A 16,809-nucleotide genomic window follows, 5' to 3' on the forward strand; every position below is an offset into this window, starting at 1 on the left:
GTGAATAATATGATTTATAGCCTAGATTGTAGTGGTTTATCCCCCGACGTTACAAACCGATTTTCATTAAATTCTCTTCAGCCGTTTTCTCGTGAAGCGTGTACATGCATGCATGCATGCATACGTACATACAGGGTCTTTATTTATGCTTGGCAGGGACTTTATCGCTCGAGCTTGGCCGCCGATGACAGCCCGCTACCAGCCGCTGGCGCGCGCGGTTTCCGGCACTTCTGCAGTTGCTGAGAGCTGAGCTCCGAGATAGTAGGGTGTTCAATGAAGCTACTGCGTACTGTATGTCGTATTATATAGTGTTTTATTGTGGTTGTGTATAGTGCTGTAATGTATGTGAAATATTCGTTACGTGAACGTGTATATCTGCACAATACTTACATTACGTGCAGAAAATCGCGCGCTAGGACAAGACAAAAGTTGCGAGCGAAATTTCCAGGGAGACCCATTCCTATCAGTCTGACAATAAAACAACTGGCCAAGAGATTCAAACCTACAGGTTTAGTAAACAATAAAAATAGACGTAAAGGTCGTTATGTCCTTAATGAAGCGTGTTTGGTACGGGGATCATAAGTAAAAATCTGTGGCCTCCTCGTAGCCCAGATTTAACGGCATGTGATTTTTATTTGTGGGGAATGTTAAAAAAAATTGTAGTGTATGGGAACAACCGTCACACCCTAGATGAACTTAAAGACAATATAAGAGTTGCAATTGCATCCATCAGTGCTGAAGAACTTGGTAGAGTAACCGAAAACTTCATTAGGAGATGCCGATTATTTTGGCAGCGCATGGGGAACATTTTCAGCATAAAGGTGAGTAAAATGCATGATAATGCATTATAATTATTTGAGCATAAACTGTAAACGTGGTGAGTAAAATGCATGGTAATGATTTTGAGCACCGTATTCTGCCGTACATACGCACGCGCGGTAGCCGGCAACTGAACCGTCACTGGCGGCCATGGTCGAGCGAGGAAGTCCCTGCCAAGCATAAATAAAGACCCTGTACATACATACATACATACATACATACATACATACATACATACATACATACTGTCCCCTTTATTCCCGGTCAGCTCAGCCGGAGGGCGAAAGTCCAAGTTGTGGACAGTTCGCTGTCGGGCCTTGCTTGTTTTTAAAGGGCAGGTAAGATACAAGGACTGGCGACAATAAAACATTTTAAACAACAGGTTTGACATTTATTAAAGCTAGCACTCAAAAAAAACACAAATTTAACAAAATAAACAAATAAATCTTGATGGATTTTGTTCAGAATTCTTCTCCACAAATTGTCTGATATGTTACACCTTCGTTCTCCACTCATATCGAAGCTTGAATTTAACTGAAATATACAATAAGTATCCATTAGCCCACATCTGGCTTGAATAAAGTAAAAAACATGCCGGAAGAACCTTCTCTTAATAATGGTTGGATTATTAACAAATTACAAGAAAATTAAATAGCAATACGCTTTCCATGGCTCGTAAATTATCCTATGCCATCCTAGGTTATCCTAGACTGTCCTAGGCTCTCGAATACTATCGTATGCTATCGTGATAGCGTCTACATTCACACAAAGAAAGTGTACATATTTATGAAACAATTAATTAATTGTAGCGTCATTAACTTTCACAAATACTAACAGAAATATTATAACATTGTCGTCCTCTCGTGGATAAGTTCCATTAACATTATTATGTTTAAATAGCGTGAGTTCCACTGAACTATGCTTTTGAAATATTGTATTATATAAATTTACTGAAGCATGTCTATTCAAGACTTTATCACCATTAAATACATTCACAAGAATTATTTCCACGAAATTCCTTCTAAACTTCTCCGAATAATATGCGACATTAATCAATCCACGATACCGGTATATGACGCCTCAAAAATGAAATTAACAATCTTTACAAATTTTGGGTACCTTGCCCATACGATTGAAATATTACGCACTTATTCATTTTCGGCTGGTACCCTAATGTTACTTTTACGTAAATTTTAAATAGAACTTACAAAAGGTTTTAACCATCTCAAAATAAATCGTCACAAACAACGCTGGAAATAACCTGGGCCCAACATGGTGAACACGTGGCCAGGTCAGAACCACATTTCAATAAATCACAGAAAAATGTAATTAACTACTACACTCACTCCACAATCACACAAATGATACACGATTATTATTTACATATATTACAATCGGATTCTGGAATTTTACTATTAAGTTCTGATTTTTATTCTCTTATTCATGGAATTTTAAGATGACGGTATCGGGTAAATATCACTCACGACCCTCACAGAAATGTGGTTAAATATGAGCAATCACTTATTCATAAATAACGGCTCTCACAACGTTGATTATCAAGAATATCAGCAGTTCAATATTCAGAAGAATTGTCGAAAACTAACACGCACATAAATATAGGTTAAACATTAACACCATCGAACCTGTGGTTCATGAGTCATGATAAAATTATTATTACTTTTAACTCTTACTCACATCATTCAACACGTGCTCCAAAATATGCAGAAGACATGGTTCACTAGACACATGCTTCCCAAATAAACTATGTAATTCATCCCTCAGGATTCTGCCGTATTCCAGGCTCATATTCCACGTAATAGAGCACACATCAAACATTACACAATAAGAACAAGTAACATTTGTAACTCATGACCATTAAATGTTAGTTTAACCCGATCTACGATTTATTATTATTATTATTATTATTATTATTATTATTATTATTATTATTATTATTATTATTTATTTATTTATTTATTTATTGCTGGATATCAATTTCACAAAAGTCTGAATTCGACACTGAATATGATGACACTAGCATAAAATCCAATGAAATACATGAGATGAAATTTACTCTGAAATTCAACATGTTAAATGTGACGTAATTTTGTCCCACTCGAGTTCAAACATTTGAAAATACTTTCAAAAACAATCATCTTTTATCGGTGAGGTCTATGATTTTTAAATAGTACTCTAAGCTGTCGAAGGGACTTTCAGAATCATATTAGAAGACACACACAGTCTAACTACACTAATAGAGTCCAACAAATCATACACTCACAACGTAACAACACTACCATTACCCATAGAAAAGAAGAATGGAAATATTGTGAAAATTTTCTAATCTAATAGAAATACTACCATAAATGAATAAGTAAGTATTATTTCTACAAAGATGAACAGAAAAATCATTATAAAATGGTACTTAAATTTCTGATGAAAGTGGATCTCTCTGTCGATGACTGAATCTGCTCACATGGTGATCTGCTTACATGGCAGTCTGCTTCCAGTCGCTATCTCCCCATGCTAGATAATGCCTACATCTTAGTTCTTCATGTTGACAGCAGAGTCGATATCCATAATCCTGTAGATTGCTCCTTCGGACGATGGGTGAAACATCCTGGCGAAGATTATCGAACATGTCCTCCCTTGACTGGACAAGATCTGAAACTGACACAAAAAATTTAGACTCTGTTCTCACACACAACCACGTGGAATTTATCGAAGAACAGTGCGTAACTTCGTTCTCGAAAATCTGCTTCACTCGACGACTACCAGAAGATGATCTGGTATTTAAGCATTTACACCGGGTGGGTGTATCTCTATGTCGTCTCGTAATTGGACATCGTACTTTCACCTGATAGGTTCTCATAATTCTAGATATTACTGTCTCCTGAATATTCCACACGGGCTGCTAATTAGAGAGATCTTGAAAGTGTCCCAGTAGGTCACATGACTCAGCTGGCCGGTCGATTGAAAAATCAATACTGTGCTCCCTGCCTGTCCAAACAGTTCTCTATAAGAAAACACGACTGTGTTGGCATAAACTTGTAATATATCACCCTCAATGAAAGAATGATAACATCCCATTTCCACATACAATAAAATGATTCGTTGTAGGCCAAATGTGAAGGGGACAAGAAAGACAGACAGACAGACAGACAGACAGACAGACAGAGAAATTACGGAAAAGTAAAAAGTGCATGTCCTTGTTACTGTAGACATAACCGATACAGAAATACCATTCTTTTCAAATTATGAGCAATGTACGGACAAAACTCCTATTTTATATATATGGATGATATGAGTAAAGCAGTGGAATCAGAGATAAGGCTTTTTGCGGATGATGTTATTCTGTATAGAGTAATAAATAAGTTACAAGTTTGTGAGAAACTACAAAATGACCTCGATAATGTTGTGAGATGATGATACACGGGGTTAAAAGTGAGGTTGTGAGTTTCACAAATAGGAGAAGTCCTCTCAGTTTTAATTACTGGGTAATCACATAAATGGGATTGTAAATAAAGGGTACAGATCTCTGCACATGGTTATGGGAGTGTTTAGGGGTTGTAGTAAGGATGCAAAGGAGAGGACATGTAAGTCTCTGGTAAGACCCCAACTAGAGTATGGTTCCAGTGTATGGGACCCTCACCGGGATTATTTGATTCAAGAAGTGGAAAAAATCGAAAGAAAACCAGTGCGATTTGTTCTGGGTGATTTCCGACAAAAGAGTAGCGGTACAAAAATGTTGCAAAGTTTGGGCTGGGAAGACTTGAGAGAAAGGAGAAGAGCTGCTCAACTAAGTGGTATGTTCCGAGCTGTCAGTGGAGAGATGGCGTGGAATGACATTATTTGAGTAGCATCTTGAAAGTATGAAAGATCACAATATAAAGATAAAGTTGGAATTCAAGAGGGCAAATTGGGGCAAATGTTCATTTGTAGGAAGTGAAATTAGGGATTAGAGTATTTTATCAAAAAAGGTGTTTAATGAATTTCCAATTTCTTTGCAATATTTTATGAAAAAGCTAGGGAAACAACAGGAATCTGCCACCTGGGTGACTGCCCTAAATGCAGATCAGTAATGATTAATGATTGATTGAAGAAATGTTTCCAGAGCCAAGGTTGTCTTTTCACCAGAAGTATTGGCTTGCCTAAAACGTACTGAAGTTGTATGTTCTAAGGAAATTAATGGCCAATGCAGTTCACGTGGGACCGTGATTTCATAGAACATTTTCAGAAATTATTTTTGCTAGTGGTTTAACATCGCGCTAACAAATCGAATGTTTTCCCCGACGCAGAAATGATTATTTGATATCAGTGATGTTTGGAACACATCCAACGGTACACACGCGAGGAATGAGAAGTTTTTTTGGTGAGATAGACTATGAAAGATTGCACTGGTTAACGCACGTATTTCTGCCGTACATTGAGGACATTCAGGTTCATCCCGAAAAGTCAGGATATGTACTAAAGAGACTTAACACGTTCTGCTCTTAACAATTTTGTTTTTTCAGTAGCATAAGTATCTGGAGATTAATTTGAACATTTTCATCCGGCACTCGGCTGTTGAGTAAGACGTGAAGTACGAACCGTGGTACGGAGTGCTCCCGAATGTGCGTTTTACCGGGCGAGTTGGTCGTGCAGGTAGCGGCGCGCAGCTGTGAGCTTGCGTCCGGGAGATAGTGGGTTCGAACCCCTCTGTCGGCAGTCCTGAAGATGGTTTTCCGTGTTTTCCCATTTTCACACCAGGCAAATGCAAGGGCTGTTCCTTAATTAAGGCCATGGCCGCTTCCTTCCCACTCCTAGGCCTTTCCTGTCCCATCGTCGCCATAAGAACTGTCTGTGGCGGGGCATCGTGAAACAAATTCTAAAAAGAATAATAAAAAGTGCGTTATTTGTGGTCGAAATATTGTGAATACTGTGAAATCACAAGATGTTTTGTGGTTATGGTTATTAAGTGAAGTAAATGCCAACTTTCCATGATGATACACAACTTACCGATTACGACTGGTGTGATGTTGTTGTTGTTATTATTATTATTATTATTATTATTATTATTATTATTATTATTATTATTATTATTATTATTATTAACAAATACATTGCAAATGGGAAATATCCCTGTGGCGATTGTCACTTACAGTAATGTAATAATAAAGAAATTTAACATAATTACCCAACAACAACCACCAACCAACCAAACAAACCAACAGCAAGAGTACAACAAGCAAATCCATGGAAAGAAATTATTACAAGAATTACTATTAGTTTAACGTCCTAAATACGGTATCATCATATACAAATTTACACACAACTTAAGTATTTCCATTGCTTAACACTACGGCTTACAGTAATACTATAGGTTGACTTTACTACTAGCTTAACATTATAACTGATAATAAAGTGAAGTTAAATCGTAAAAACCCCACAACAACAACAACAACAACAACAACAACAATTACGACAACAAGAGTACAACAAGCAAATCCATGGAAAGAAATTATTACAAGAAATACTACTAGTTTAACTTTCTAAATCCACCGTCATTATATACAAATTCGCACACAACCAGTACTTAACACTACGAATTACAATATTATAGATTAAAATTACTACTAGCTTAACACTACAAGTGATAATAAAGTCAAGTTAAAACATACTACAAAACTACTACAACAACTGGAATACAAAAAGCAATTTCATAGAAAAATAATATTACAAGAAATACTACTAGTTTAACATTCTAAATCCAGCATCATGTACAGTTTCATACGCAACTTAGTTATTTCCAATACCTAACATTATGGCTTACAAAACTATAGGTTGAGCTTACTACTAGCTTATATTTTAACCTTACTTTATTATAACTTGTAACGTTAAGCTAGGAGTGGGAAGGTAGAAGCATGGCCTTAATTAAGGTACAGCCCCATCATTTACCTGGTGTGAAAATGGGAAACCACTGAAAACCCTCGTCAGGGCTGCCGACAGTGAGGTTCGAACCCAGTATCTCCCAAATACTGGATACTGGCCGCACTTAAGTGACTGCAGCTATCGAGCTCGGTATTATTATTATTATTATTATTATTATTATTATTATTATTATTATTATTATTATTATTATTATTATTATTATTATTATTATTATTATTATTATTATTATTATTGTTACGGGGATTCCGTGGTAGACAGAGGTGAAAGAAGGTGCGGGCATGAATGGGTCTATCTACCACAATCAAAAGATTAATTAAAAGCCCTTTCCTGTCCCATCATCATCGTAAGACTTGTCTGTGCCGATGCGATGTAAAGCAACTTGTAAAAAAAAAAAAAGTAATAATAATTGTACACAATGTACAAAACCAGACTAACCAAAAAGTTTGACTACCTGTGGAACAAGAAGACAACGGCGGCACGGATTAAGGAAGTTCGTAAAGATCTAGAGAAGTCCAACATCCAGGAAGTTCAAATGTTAAACAGAAAAACATTTTAGACCATGATTCAAAATTTGGAATGGTTTTGAGTCAAAAGACCTGCAAAGACGCGAAGAGCCTGGACGGATGAACAGTAGAAACAGCATAGTGCCCATATGAAGGAGTACTGGAGGAAGAGGAAACTTCAGACAAAGCAAAAGTGGAATTGTAGGGTGATCCTCAGTCGTCAATTTGCAAATAAAAAAATTAAAAATAAATAGTTATACTTCAAACAATTTTTTTGATTTGAGACTCTTTGCACTGCCACTTGGCGTTAATTTTGCCAGGATAAATAGATCATTAATTAGTCAGTCAATCATCAATTACTTTTTCTGTTATTTTTTGCTCATATTTTTGAGACTATTTCTGGTACCTTGTGGTAGGCTACAATGAGGCTGGAAATGGCACGTGATCATTCTGTGATCGTAGCCTCCTCCATTTTGTAGATTGCAGGCTTCCTTTATTTATTTACTATTTAAATATTTTACGCCCACATTGGGGCACTGAAATCAATACATTTTAGTTAATTTCTTCTTTTTCTTCTCCCAGAACTTTCTCATCCTCTCCGACCTGGAAGCCCTTTGTGTGTCCGATATAGTATATTGTTTCCGTTCAACTGTTTTTAGTTTGAGACTTATGCTTTTGTTCTTCAAAGTCCTCTTCTCTTTTCTGTCTTTGATTTGTTGCCGAGTTATACCCAATTCTTTCAAATCATCCTGAACTTCTTTGAACCAATTATTATTGATTTTATTCTTCAAAAAGTAATTGAATAGTTGTTTCAATATCCTGGTGTCTCGTAATCTTGATATGTGACAGAAAAAGGTTCTTCTTTTACGCATTGTAGATATTATTGATTCACATTCACGATAGACAATGTTGTTAGGCAACAATCTCCACTGCCCATCAACTTGGTGTTTTTTATTAATAACTAGCTGATGTACCCGTGCTTCGCTACGGAATTCTAAATTTTATACAGAATTCTAGGTTAGGTAGTGTAAACGTTGTGACCAAGATTGTATTAAGTTGCATAGCTCTTAACGTTGCCCTAGAACGTCTTTTCTCATATCAAGACTGGGTTAGGGAATTTTCATTTTAATGGTAGGCCACCTTGCCTACCGTCACTCACAATCAGGTTGGGGAGTTTTCATTATAATGGCAGACACTCACTCTCCGCCTGCCTTTATAGATTCTGATAGTTAGTGGGACGTAAAGCAAATAACATTATTATTATTATTATTATTATTATTATTATTATTATTATTATTATTATTATTATTATTATTATTATTATTATAGATTCTGAGAAAGACTCTTTTAGTGGTTTTCCCAACTGAAATGAACATGGGTCATTACAATGACGTCAGTAGGAATGGTGCGATTAAAAGCAATGCCTTCATATGAAATACTCGATCAAATGAAAAATCACACATTTTTTCACTTTTAACGAACAGTACTATGCTGCCGAACTAACAGTCCAAAGCTACAGAGCTGGAATGACCAAGACGCAGACATCCGTGATCTATGAACAATCTTCGTCCTTTATTTCGGCGGGGGGGGGGGGGGTGTTCAAATAGTGGATAGTCCCAGGACAAAAACTATGCCCGTTTACTTATCGGCTTCCTGGGAGTACCCGATGAGTCAGAAAATCTCAATTCACTACACTGGCGGGCGAAAGAACTATCTGACGTGGAGGCAATTTTTCCTCCAAGCCAGAGAAGAAACCACATCTTCGCTGCTAATTTGGAATAAAATGAATGTAGATTTAATAAAAGTGAAGAGGAAGAAGCTTTTCCTAAGAAACGGCTCTTTTCAAGGTTGAATTTTTAGTTATTTGGTGAATTCTGGTACTATAATTTGGAATAGGGCTAAATTGTAATCCCATACCAGTTCATACTACTACTCCTACTACTACTACTACTACTACTACTACTACTACTACTAATTGAGCCTCTGGCGTAAGTGCGCACACTGCTCATTCAAAACAGCGCGTCAGAGTAGGTATCGAATAGCTGGCATACTATGATGAACCAATGTGTTACGTACCAGCAGTATCAGAAAATGTGTGAACCAGAGGATTGGCATGCTAATGAAGAAAGTTATCTAACTCCTCAGCTATTTCCCGCCAATATTCAGTTAGGCTGTTATACTCGGTACGCCGGGCTGAGTGGCTCAGACGGTTGAGGCGCTGGCCTTCTGACACCAACTTGGCAGGTTCGATCCTGGCTCAGTCCGGTGGTATTTGAAGGTGCTCAAATACGACAGCCTCGTGTCGGTAGATTTACTAGCACGTAAAAGAACTCCTGCGGGACTAAATTCCGGCACCTCGGCTTCTTCGAAAACCGTAAAAGTAGTTAGTGGGACGTAAAGCAAATAACATTATTATTTATACTCGGTACGCAGCAGTAATCCCATCTATCGGAGTTGAATGTCAGCATAAGAGACAAAGAACATTACAACAAACAACGGTCAGTGTAATGTTATTGTTGATCTATGTTACGCGCTTTCGATATTGTAGGCCGTCACATTATTAATTGTCTTCTGGTTCTGAAATACCACTCTAATCATAGTCGGTACGGTAAAACCGAATAAAACATAAATGATCGGAAATTATATTCTCTATAACTTTTGTTATGTAGTACTTTTCCATAGGACCAAGAACATAGGTATATAAAAATTAAATTTTAGGTGCCTTCCCCTAAACTACCATTTCACCCAGGGTGAATAACATTGTTTATAGCTTAAACTGTAGTTTCTTATTCCCCGACTCTATATACCGATTTTCATTAAATTCTGTTTACCCATTTTGTCGGGGCTCGGCGTTGATATGGACTTAGCAACAAAAATCCAAATTTATGAATATATCTGTTATCATAGCCGGTACGGTAAAAATGCATAAGACGTAAATGATCAGAAAGTTATGTAGTATTTATCGATATGACCACTAATAATATAAATATTTGAGAATTGAATTTTAGGGCTTCCCCTAAACTACCATTTCACTCAGCGTGAATAAAATAATGTATAGTCTAGATTGTAGCGGCCCACCCCCCCGATTCTACATACCGATTTTTATTAAATTCTCTTCAGCCGTTCTCTCATGATGCGTGTAAAGACAGACAGACAGACAGACAGACAGACAGACAGACAGACAGACAGACAGACAGACAGACATTACGGAAAAGCAAAAAATGCATTTCCTTGTTACGGTGGACATGACCGATACAGAAATACCATTCTTTTCAAATTCTGAACAATGTACAGACAAAACTCTTTATTTTATATATATATATAGATTGTTCTAAGAATTCTTCTCTCAGTTTTCTGTAATTTGTCTGTTGTAGATTTTATATTTAATTGAATAAAGTTTCACTAGCATACGTTGCCTCTGGTTTAACTATTGAATTATAGTGTTTCAGCTTAGCGTTTATCGAAAGAGATTTTTTTAATAGGTTGGCCAGGTAAGTCTTTGTGCTTGTTTAAATTTAGTTGTTCTGTGTTTTATTGCTTCTTTTTCATTTGTGTTCCATGTTATTATTTCCCCAAGATATTTGAATTTCTGAACAACTTTAATCTCTTTATTACTGTTCAGTTGAATAACTGGTAAATCAACTTTAAAAGTTGGCATCATTTCTGGTTTTTCAAATTAAATTTGTAATCCCATTTTTTTAGCTATAATTTCTAGTTGTTTAATTTGAAATTTAGCCTCTTCTATTGTATTTGCAAGTAATGCTAAATCGTCCGCAAAAGCAAGGCAGTTGAGTTTAACATTTCTACCGATCTTGATAGTTGGTTGGCATTTCTTGTTCCATTCGCGCATAACCTTCTCCAGTGCACAATTAAATAACAATGGTGAAAGTCTGTCTCCTTGTCGAAGTCCAGTTTTTATAGTGAATGATTCTGTTAATTCACCTCTAAATTTAACTTTTGCCTTCCTTTAATGTATATGTATTTAATGTATAGTTTTATATATTATCCATGTTTCTTACTTCTAAATTACATGTATGTTTTTATCATTGCATTTATCATTCTCAGTGGTTGAAAGTAGCTATCTCAATTGTCACATTAAATTATATCTACATCTTCTCCACATGTGTGCGGTATGTCCATGTTCTATAACAGGGCCTCTCAAACTCCCGAAATCTCATGCATGCAAACTGAAGCGCAGAGGTCCTGTGCACAGTGGATCGGTCCCACTCGGCTTGGCTTGGACTAGCATGTCGTCTCGGGGCGACTTGGCTAAGCTCAGCTTATATTTGGAGCGCCACGGAACAAGTGAGGAAGAGGGAGACAGGCAGAGGGAGCGAGACAGGCATGGGGAAAGAGAGAGACAGCGCTATTGCTCCAAATCGAAGAGTGAGGGTGTTCACTCTGGTCATCCAAGCAAAGTCGTCTTTTGCACTGTGCACCGCGCAATGCACAGGTGCGTGCACCCTGAGAAGCCCTGATCTATAAGGTCCTTTATTGATTTCTATGAAAGTATGTTCATCTTTAAAACAGTTGTCAGTAATTTACCTCTTGCTTGGTGTAAAATAGTTATCTAACACTGTCTAGAGCTTTTCCAATACGCTACCTTTTTAAGAGCCTGCCCAGTGGCCATGATCGCTAAGGCATCACCTCTATATTGTCTGATAATGCGGTTTGCTGGTTCAAGTCCTGTTGGTCGAAAAAAAAATGTCACCGTCAGATTGTTGGCTAGCAGGGTAGGAGAGGTGGTTGTATACAATTTCTAATCACTGGATGTGTGCCAAAGGCTGGGATTCAGTTCCAAACCTTTCCACAGTGTTCACATGGAGTGGGAGCGTATGACGCTGTTGATGATTATTCTTCCATCGGATGAAAATGTAAAGTTTTGAGGAGAACCCCTTGGTGTTACTAGACAGGAGTAGGCTACATGTCAACCCTGGATTTCACCCTCTCCCTACTTCATTATCATCATAATCATCCCATGTCCAGGCACATAGGTCACCCATGGGCGTCAAATGGAAAAATCTGCACCAGGTGAGCCAAACATGTCCTCAGACACTCCCGGCACTAAAAGCCATACCATGAGACCTGTTTAAGAATTTTTTAATAATGTAATAGTTTGTGGTGGGATTTTTCATGTTATGTGGTACAATTTTCTGCTGCTGCCATCCGTATTTCATATGGTTAACTGCTTCTGTATTCTGTCATCAAGGGAGAACATATTACCATTTAATATTTTCATAAACAAATAGTTTTGTTATTTATTGTCATTTTAACTATGAAAAAATTTCCTAGTAGTGTCTTTCTACATTAGAGTAAAACAGTTGCACCAGTACTGTTCTTGATGACTCCCCACTCCACATTGACTCTGTGATATTAATCTCGTACTGATATGCTTCTAATTACTTGAATTCTTCATAAGTTATATTATACAGTAGAATCCTGCTAACTCGACTCCCGATAGCTCAGCATTCTGTATAACTCGACATCTTGAAGAGCACTAATTTTTCTTCTTTTTTTAATCACAAAATTATTTTTGCTGGCTTCAATATAAGAGCCATGCTTTTCCCTCATAACGTGAATTTGGTGTGTCAGACAATGGAAGCGTTGAAGAAGAGAGACAAACATAAACTTCTTTCTTGTCTTGTCGCAACCATGGAAGAAAGGTGTGACATGATTGATAAATTAAAGAAAACGGACATGTTGGATGTAGTGCGATGGCTGTCTGAATCTTGGAATGAAATCGAGAATGTAAGCCTCGTTCATTCCTGGAGAAAGTTGCTGGATCATTCAAGAAACAAGTTTCAAGAAAGCAGGGAAGAGAAAGAAAATTACAAGCTGCGAAGATGTTACTGGAGGTGATGTTGGAGAATGGTTGGGCAGGATGAAAACTGTGAACTTTTAGATAGTGAAATAGCTGTACTAGTGCAAGAGAACAAAGATAAAAATGAAGTTGAATTGGAAAAAGTGATGGAATTAATGATGCACAGTGAAGGACTGCTCCATTACATAGAAGAGTAAGGTGGACAAAAACGAGTATGAGTGACAGTAAAACATCACGCCTTTTCTTCGTACAAAGATCCAGTTGATTCTTCAGTTTTATTTCTTTTTTAATTTTTAACAATTATTTTAGGGTATTTTGTACTTTTCTGTGTCCTCTGTTATGCTAGGACTTTCATAATATTAATATGCAGTAAAATATTATCAGTTGTTCACCTCCATAGTGTAACTGTTAGCACTATTAGCTGCCGTCCTCGGAGGCCCAGGTTCAATTCCAGGTCCTGCCAGAATGGTGGGAGGGCTGGTATGTGGTTGAAATGGTACATGCAGCTCACCTCCATTGGAGGTGTGCCTGAAAACAGCTGCACCACCTCAGGACTGAGGACACGAGTTTATTTTAGTTGTGAATAACCCACCCCTTATTCTGTAAAACTCGACATTTTGGAAACTTTACAACCTTTCTGTCCTCATTAGGTCGAGTTTGTGGGATTCTGCTGTATAGGCATTCATGGGAATATCATCAGAACATTTTGTACAGATTACTGAATATAGACAGAAATTGACACATCTGTGTTGTGTACTTCTAAACACAGTTTCTTTATTTCCAGGTTCATGGATCAAAAAATTCTAACATCAAATCTTGCCTTAGGCATATGTTCCATGAAGGTGGTATATGGAGCTTTTGGAGGGGCAATGGAATTAATGTGGTGAAAATTGCACCAGAAACTGCCATCAAATTTATGGCATATGAGCAGGCTAAAAGGCTCATTAGAGGCACCAATACTCGCGACCTGTCTATCTATGAAAGATTTGTGGCAGGATCACTTGCTGGAGGAATCAGTCAGACTGTCATCTACCCTCTGGAGGTAAGTTGTTCCAAATTTCCTTTGAAAAGTTCTTACTCTTCTTTGAATATTGAATTTTCACGACCGCATTGTAATCGAAACAGACTTTCAACCTATTAGGTCATGTTATGTATATTTAGTACGTATTAAAGAGATGTTAAGTACAGAACAAAAATGGCCAACCGTACATCTCTTCAACACGTACTAAATGTACGTAACACGACCTAATAGGTTGAAGGTCTGCAGTCGTGAAAATTCAATATTCATTGACATGGCCGTCGACAGGCACTCTACAGTGTGATGGCAATAGTGCCAGACCTGTAGCTTAGATCCTTTCCAACAGAACAAGGATGGCCTATGCCACCATAGCTCAACTGGTAGTGCAACCAACGCAAAATCGGGAGGTTGTGGGTTCGGATCCCACTGGTGTCCGGTTGGCCATTTTTGTTCTGTACTTAACATCTCTTCAACACATACTAAATGTACGTAACATGACCTAATAGGTTGAAAGTCTGTTTCGATTACTCTTCTTTGTTTAAATAAGTCATCAAAAGTGGGGAGCTAGGAAAGAGTATGAAAACACGCACGAAGGACATAATAAGCAAGTAGTTTGGGCAGAGGGAGCAACAGAAAGGTGAGATAAGGACAAACATGATAACATAAAAGGACAATACAAGAACAACATTTTTTCCCAGTATCGTCCTTGGTGAGCTGAGTGAAGCAAAGGTATACATTATTGTGTGAAAGGATGATGTTTCTGGGCTGTTGATTGCACAGTGGCGCTTGCGAAGTGTTTGTTTGACATTACTTTTTAGCATGTATGGTTTCCCCAGGTTCAAGAAATTCTAAAATGGACTTCACTGGATCCCAGAAGACACTGTCCATAACTTTCCCTGTTCTTCTTTTTTACTTATCCATGTCAAGTCTGGGCGAAGCTCTTACAAACGCACACAGCCTGATCACCCAAAAGCTGGTTCTATTCCTGAGATTTTCAGATAAAGCCATTTTTTTAGAATTGTAATCTCCATGGGGAGTACATATTTTTGAAAATGGAGAATTCACTTCTCCTTTAGCAGGTTAGCAATCCCTATTTGCTAACATGGCGGGACCACACAGTTGGTCTGCCACTGCTAAATAGAGTCTTGGAGGCGCATCCCAATCAAACTGATGAGCCCAAATTGCATGTCCACCCAAATCTGGTTCTATTCCTGGGATTTTAAGATCTGCAGCTGTTAAAACCTTTTTTTTTAAATCAACAGATAAAGCTTCTGTTGAGGAAGTGGTGCTTTATGCATGGTTCATAAAAGACTGTGCTGTGAAAGACAGAATCTATGTCATCACAATACAGTCAAGTGTAATCCGTGGGTAATGCAGCGAGTATTAACCATGAGACTCTTGTCTGTTGATCCTCTTGAATGTGTGACTGCCAAAGGTTATTTTAAAAAAGTGAAAATTATTGCACTGGTTGAGTTCCAGTCACTTAATTGGTATTGGAACTGACGGTGTTGCCAACATGATTGATACAGAAAATTGATTTGTACAAACTATTTGCCAAAATTTGAGTCTCATGGTTAATACTCGCTGCATTACCCACGGATTACACTTGACTGTATTGTGATGACATAGATTCTGTACTGAAAATGTGTATACATTTTATCAACATTCTCCAAAGAGGATACACCAGCTAAGGGATGTATCTAGAATTCTGCAAACAAAGCTGAATATCCAATACCTTTATGCTGTGAGATGGGTTGCCAGCAAAGTTGGTGCACTGACTGCTTTAGTTAAGGAGTGGAAATGTCTCATCATTCATTGTGAAGGAATTTGCAATTCTGAGAAGACAATTGATGCTGCAGTTGATAAAGAACTTCTCAAAAAGCTTAAAGTTTCTAGGTTTTTCACATGATACATTTCCTTCTGGATTATCTTATCTCAAAAAAATCTGTCACTCTTACAGTGTTCTCCCCATTAGCCCCATTAGCCGCGTGGCAGGAATGAGTAGCCGGGCAAGGAAGCTTTGTAAAAAAAAAAAAAAAAATGATAACATTTCAATTTATTTCCCTTCTGGTCATTAACACTAATATCGGAGAGAAAAACATTAACTGCAGTGGCGTGACAGAGTATTTTAAACTTCTAGTGTTCTACTGCTCATTCAAAATCATGTAACACCGGGGCTTACTATTCAGGTGATATGGAGTGCCCGTGACGTCAGGCGGAATCGAGTGCTTGCATGCGATTGCACGTAAACCAGACATCGCTCACGCAGGACATTATGTGATAGTCAAGCTGAACATTTAAACGACGATGTAATTGATGCATTTATGCTGACAGTAATGAAGATTTATCATTTAAATAGTTTTCCAGTATTTACATTTTAATTTGGAGCACGGAGTGACCTGAATATGTATTAATGTTACGTAAGTAGCACATATAGCTGGGCGGTCTGTAAAAATGGCAGGGCAGAGCGCCCATTAAAAAGGTCCTAAGGAGAACACTGCTCTCATTTCGAAGAGTATATTTGTTGTAGAGCACTATGCAGCTTCATTTAAAGCATAAAGTAACAGCAGACAACACAAGTTGCTTCATATTGTCTCTTTATGTTACCTGCGTCAAGTGTTTCTTGTGGGGGGAAAAAGGGTTTAGTTTAATGAATCTAATAAAGAACAGTTTGAAGTCATCAATGGGATCAGAGAGCCTTAACAATTTAATGTTTA

At 37.5% G+C, this 16,809-nt stretch overlaps 1 protein-coding gene across 2 annotated transcripts in view; it reads left to right on the forward strand.

Annotated features, from left to right (window-relative positions):
* SCaMC (Short Calcium-binding Mitochondrial Carrier) overlaps window positions 1-16,809 on the forward strand; it is a 513,715-nt gene that overhangs the window by 443,122 nt on the left and 53,784 nt on the right. For both annotated transcript variants that reach the window (XM_067145049.2, XM_067145051.2), the window contains one exon: window positions 13,859-14,116. In XM_067145049.2, coding sequence (XP_067001150.1) covers window positions 13,859-14,116 — 258 coding nt within the window. The remainder of the gene's footprint in view (window positions 1-13,858; window positions 14,117-16,809) is intronic.

Source organism: Anabrus simplex, chromosome 4 (assembly GCF_040414725.1).
Source record: "Anabrus simplex isolate iqAnaSimp1 chromosome 4, ASM4041472v1, whole genome shotgun sequence".
Taxonomy (NCBI): domain Eukaryota; kingdom Metazoa; phylum Arthropoda; class Insecta; order Orthoptera; family Tettigoniidae; genus Anabrus; species Anabrus simplex.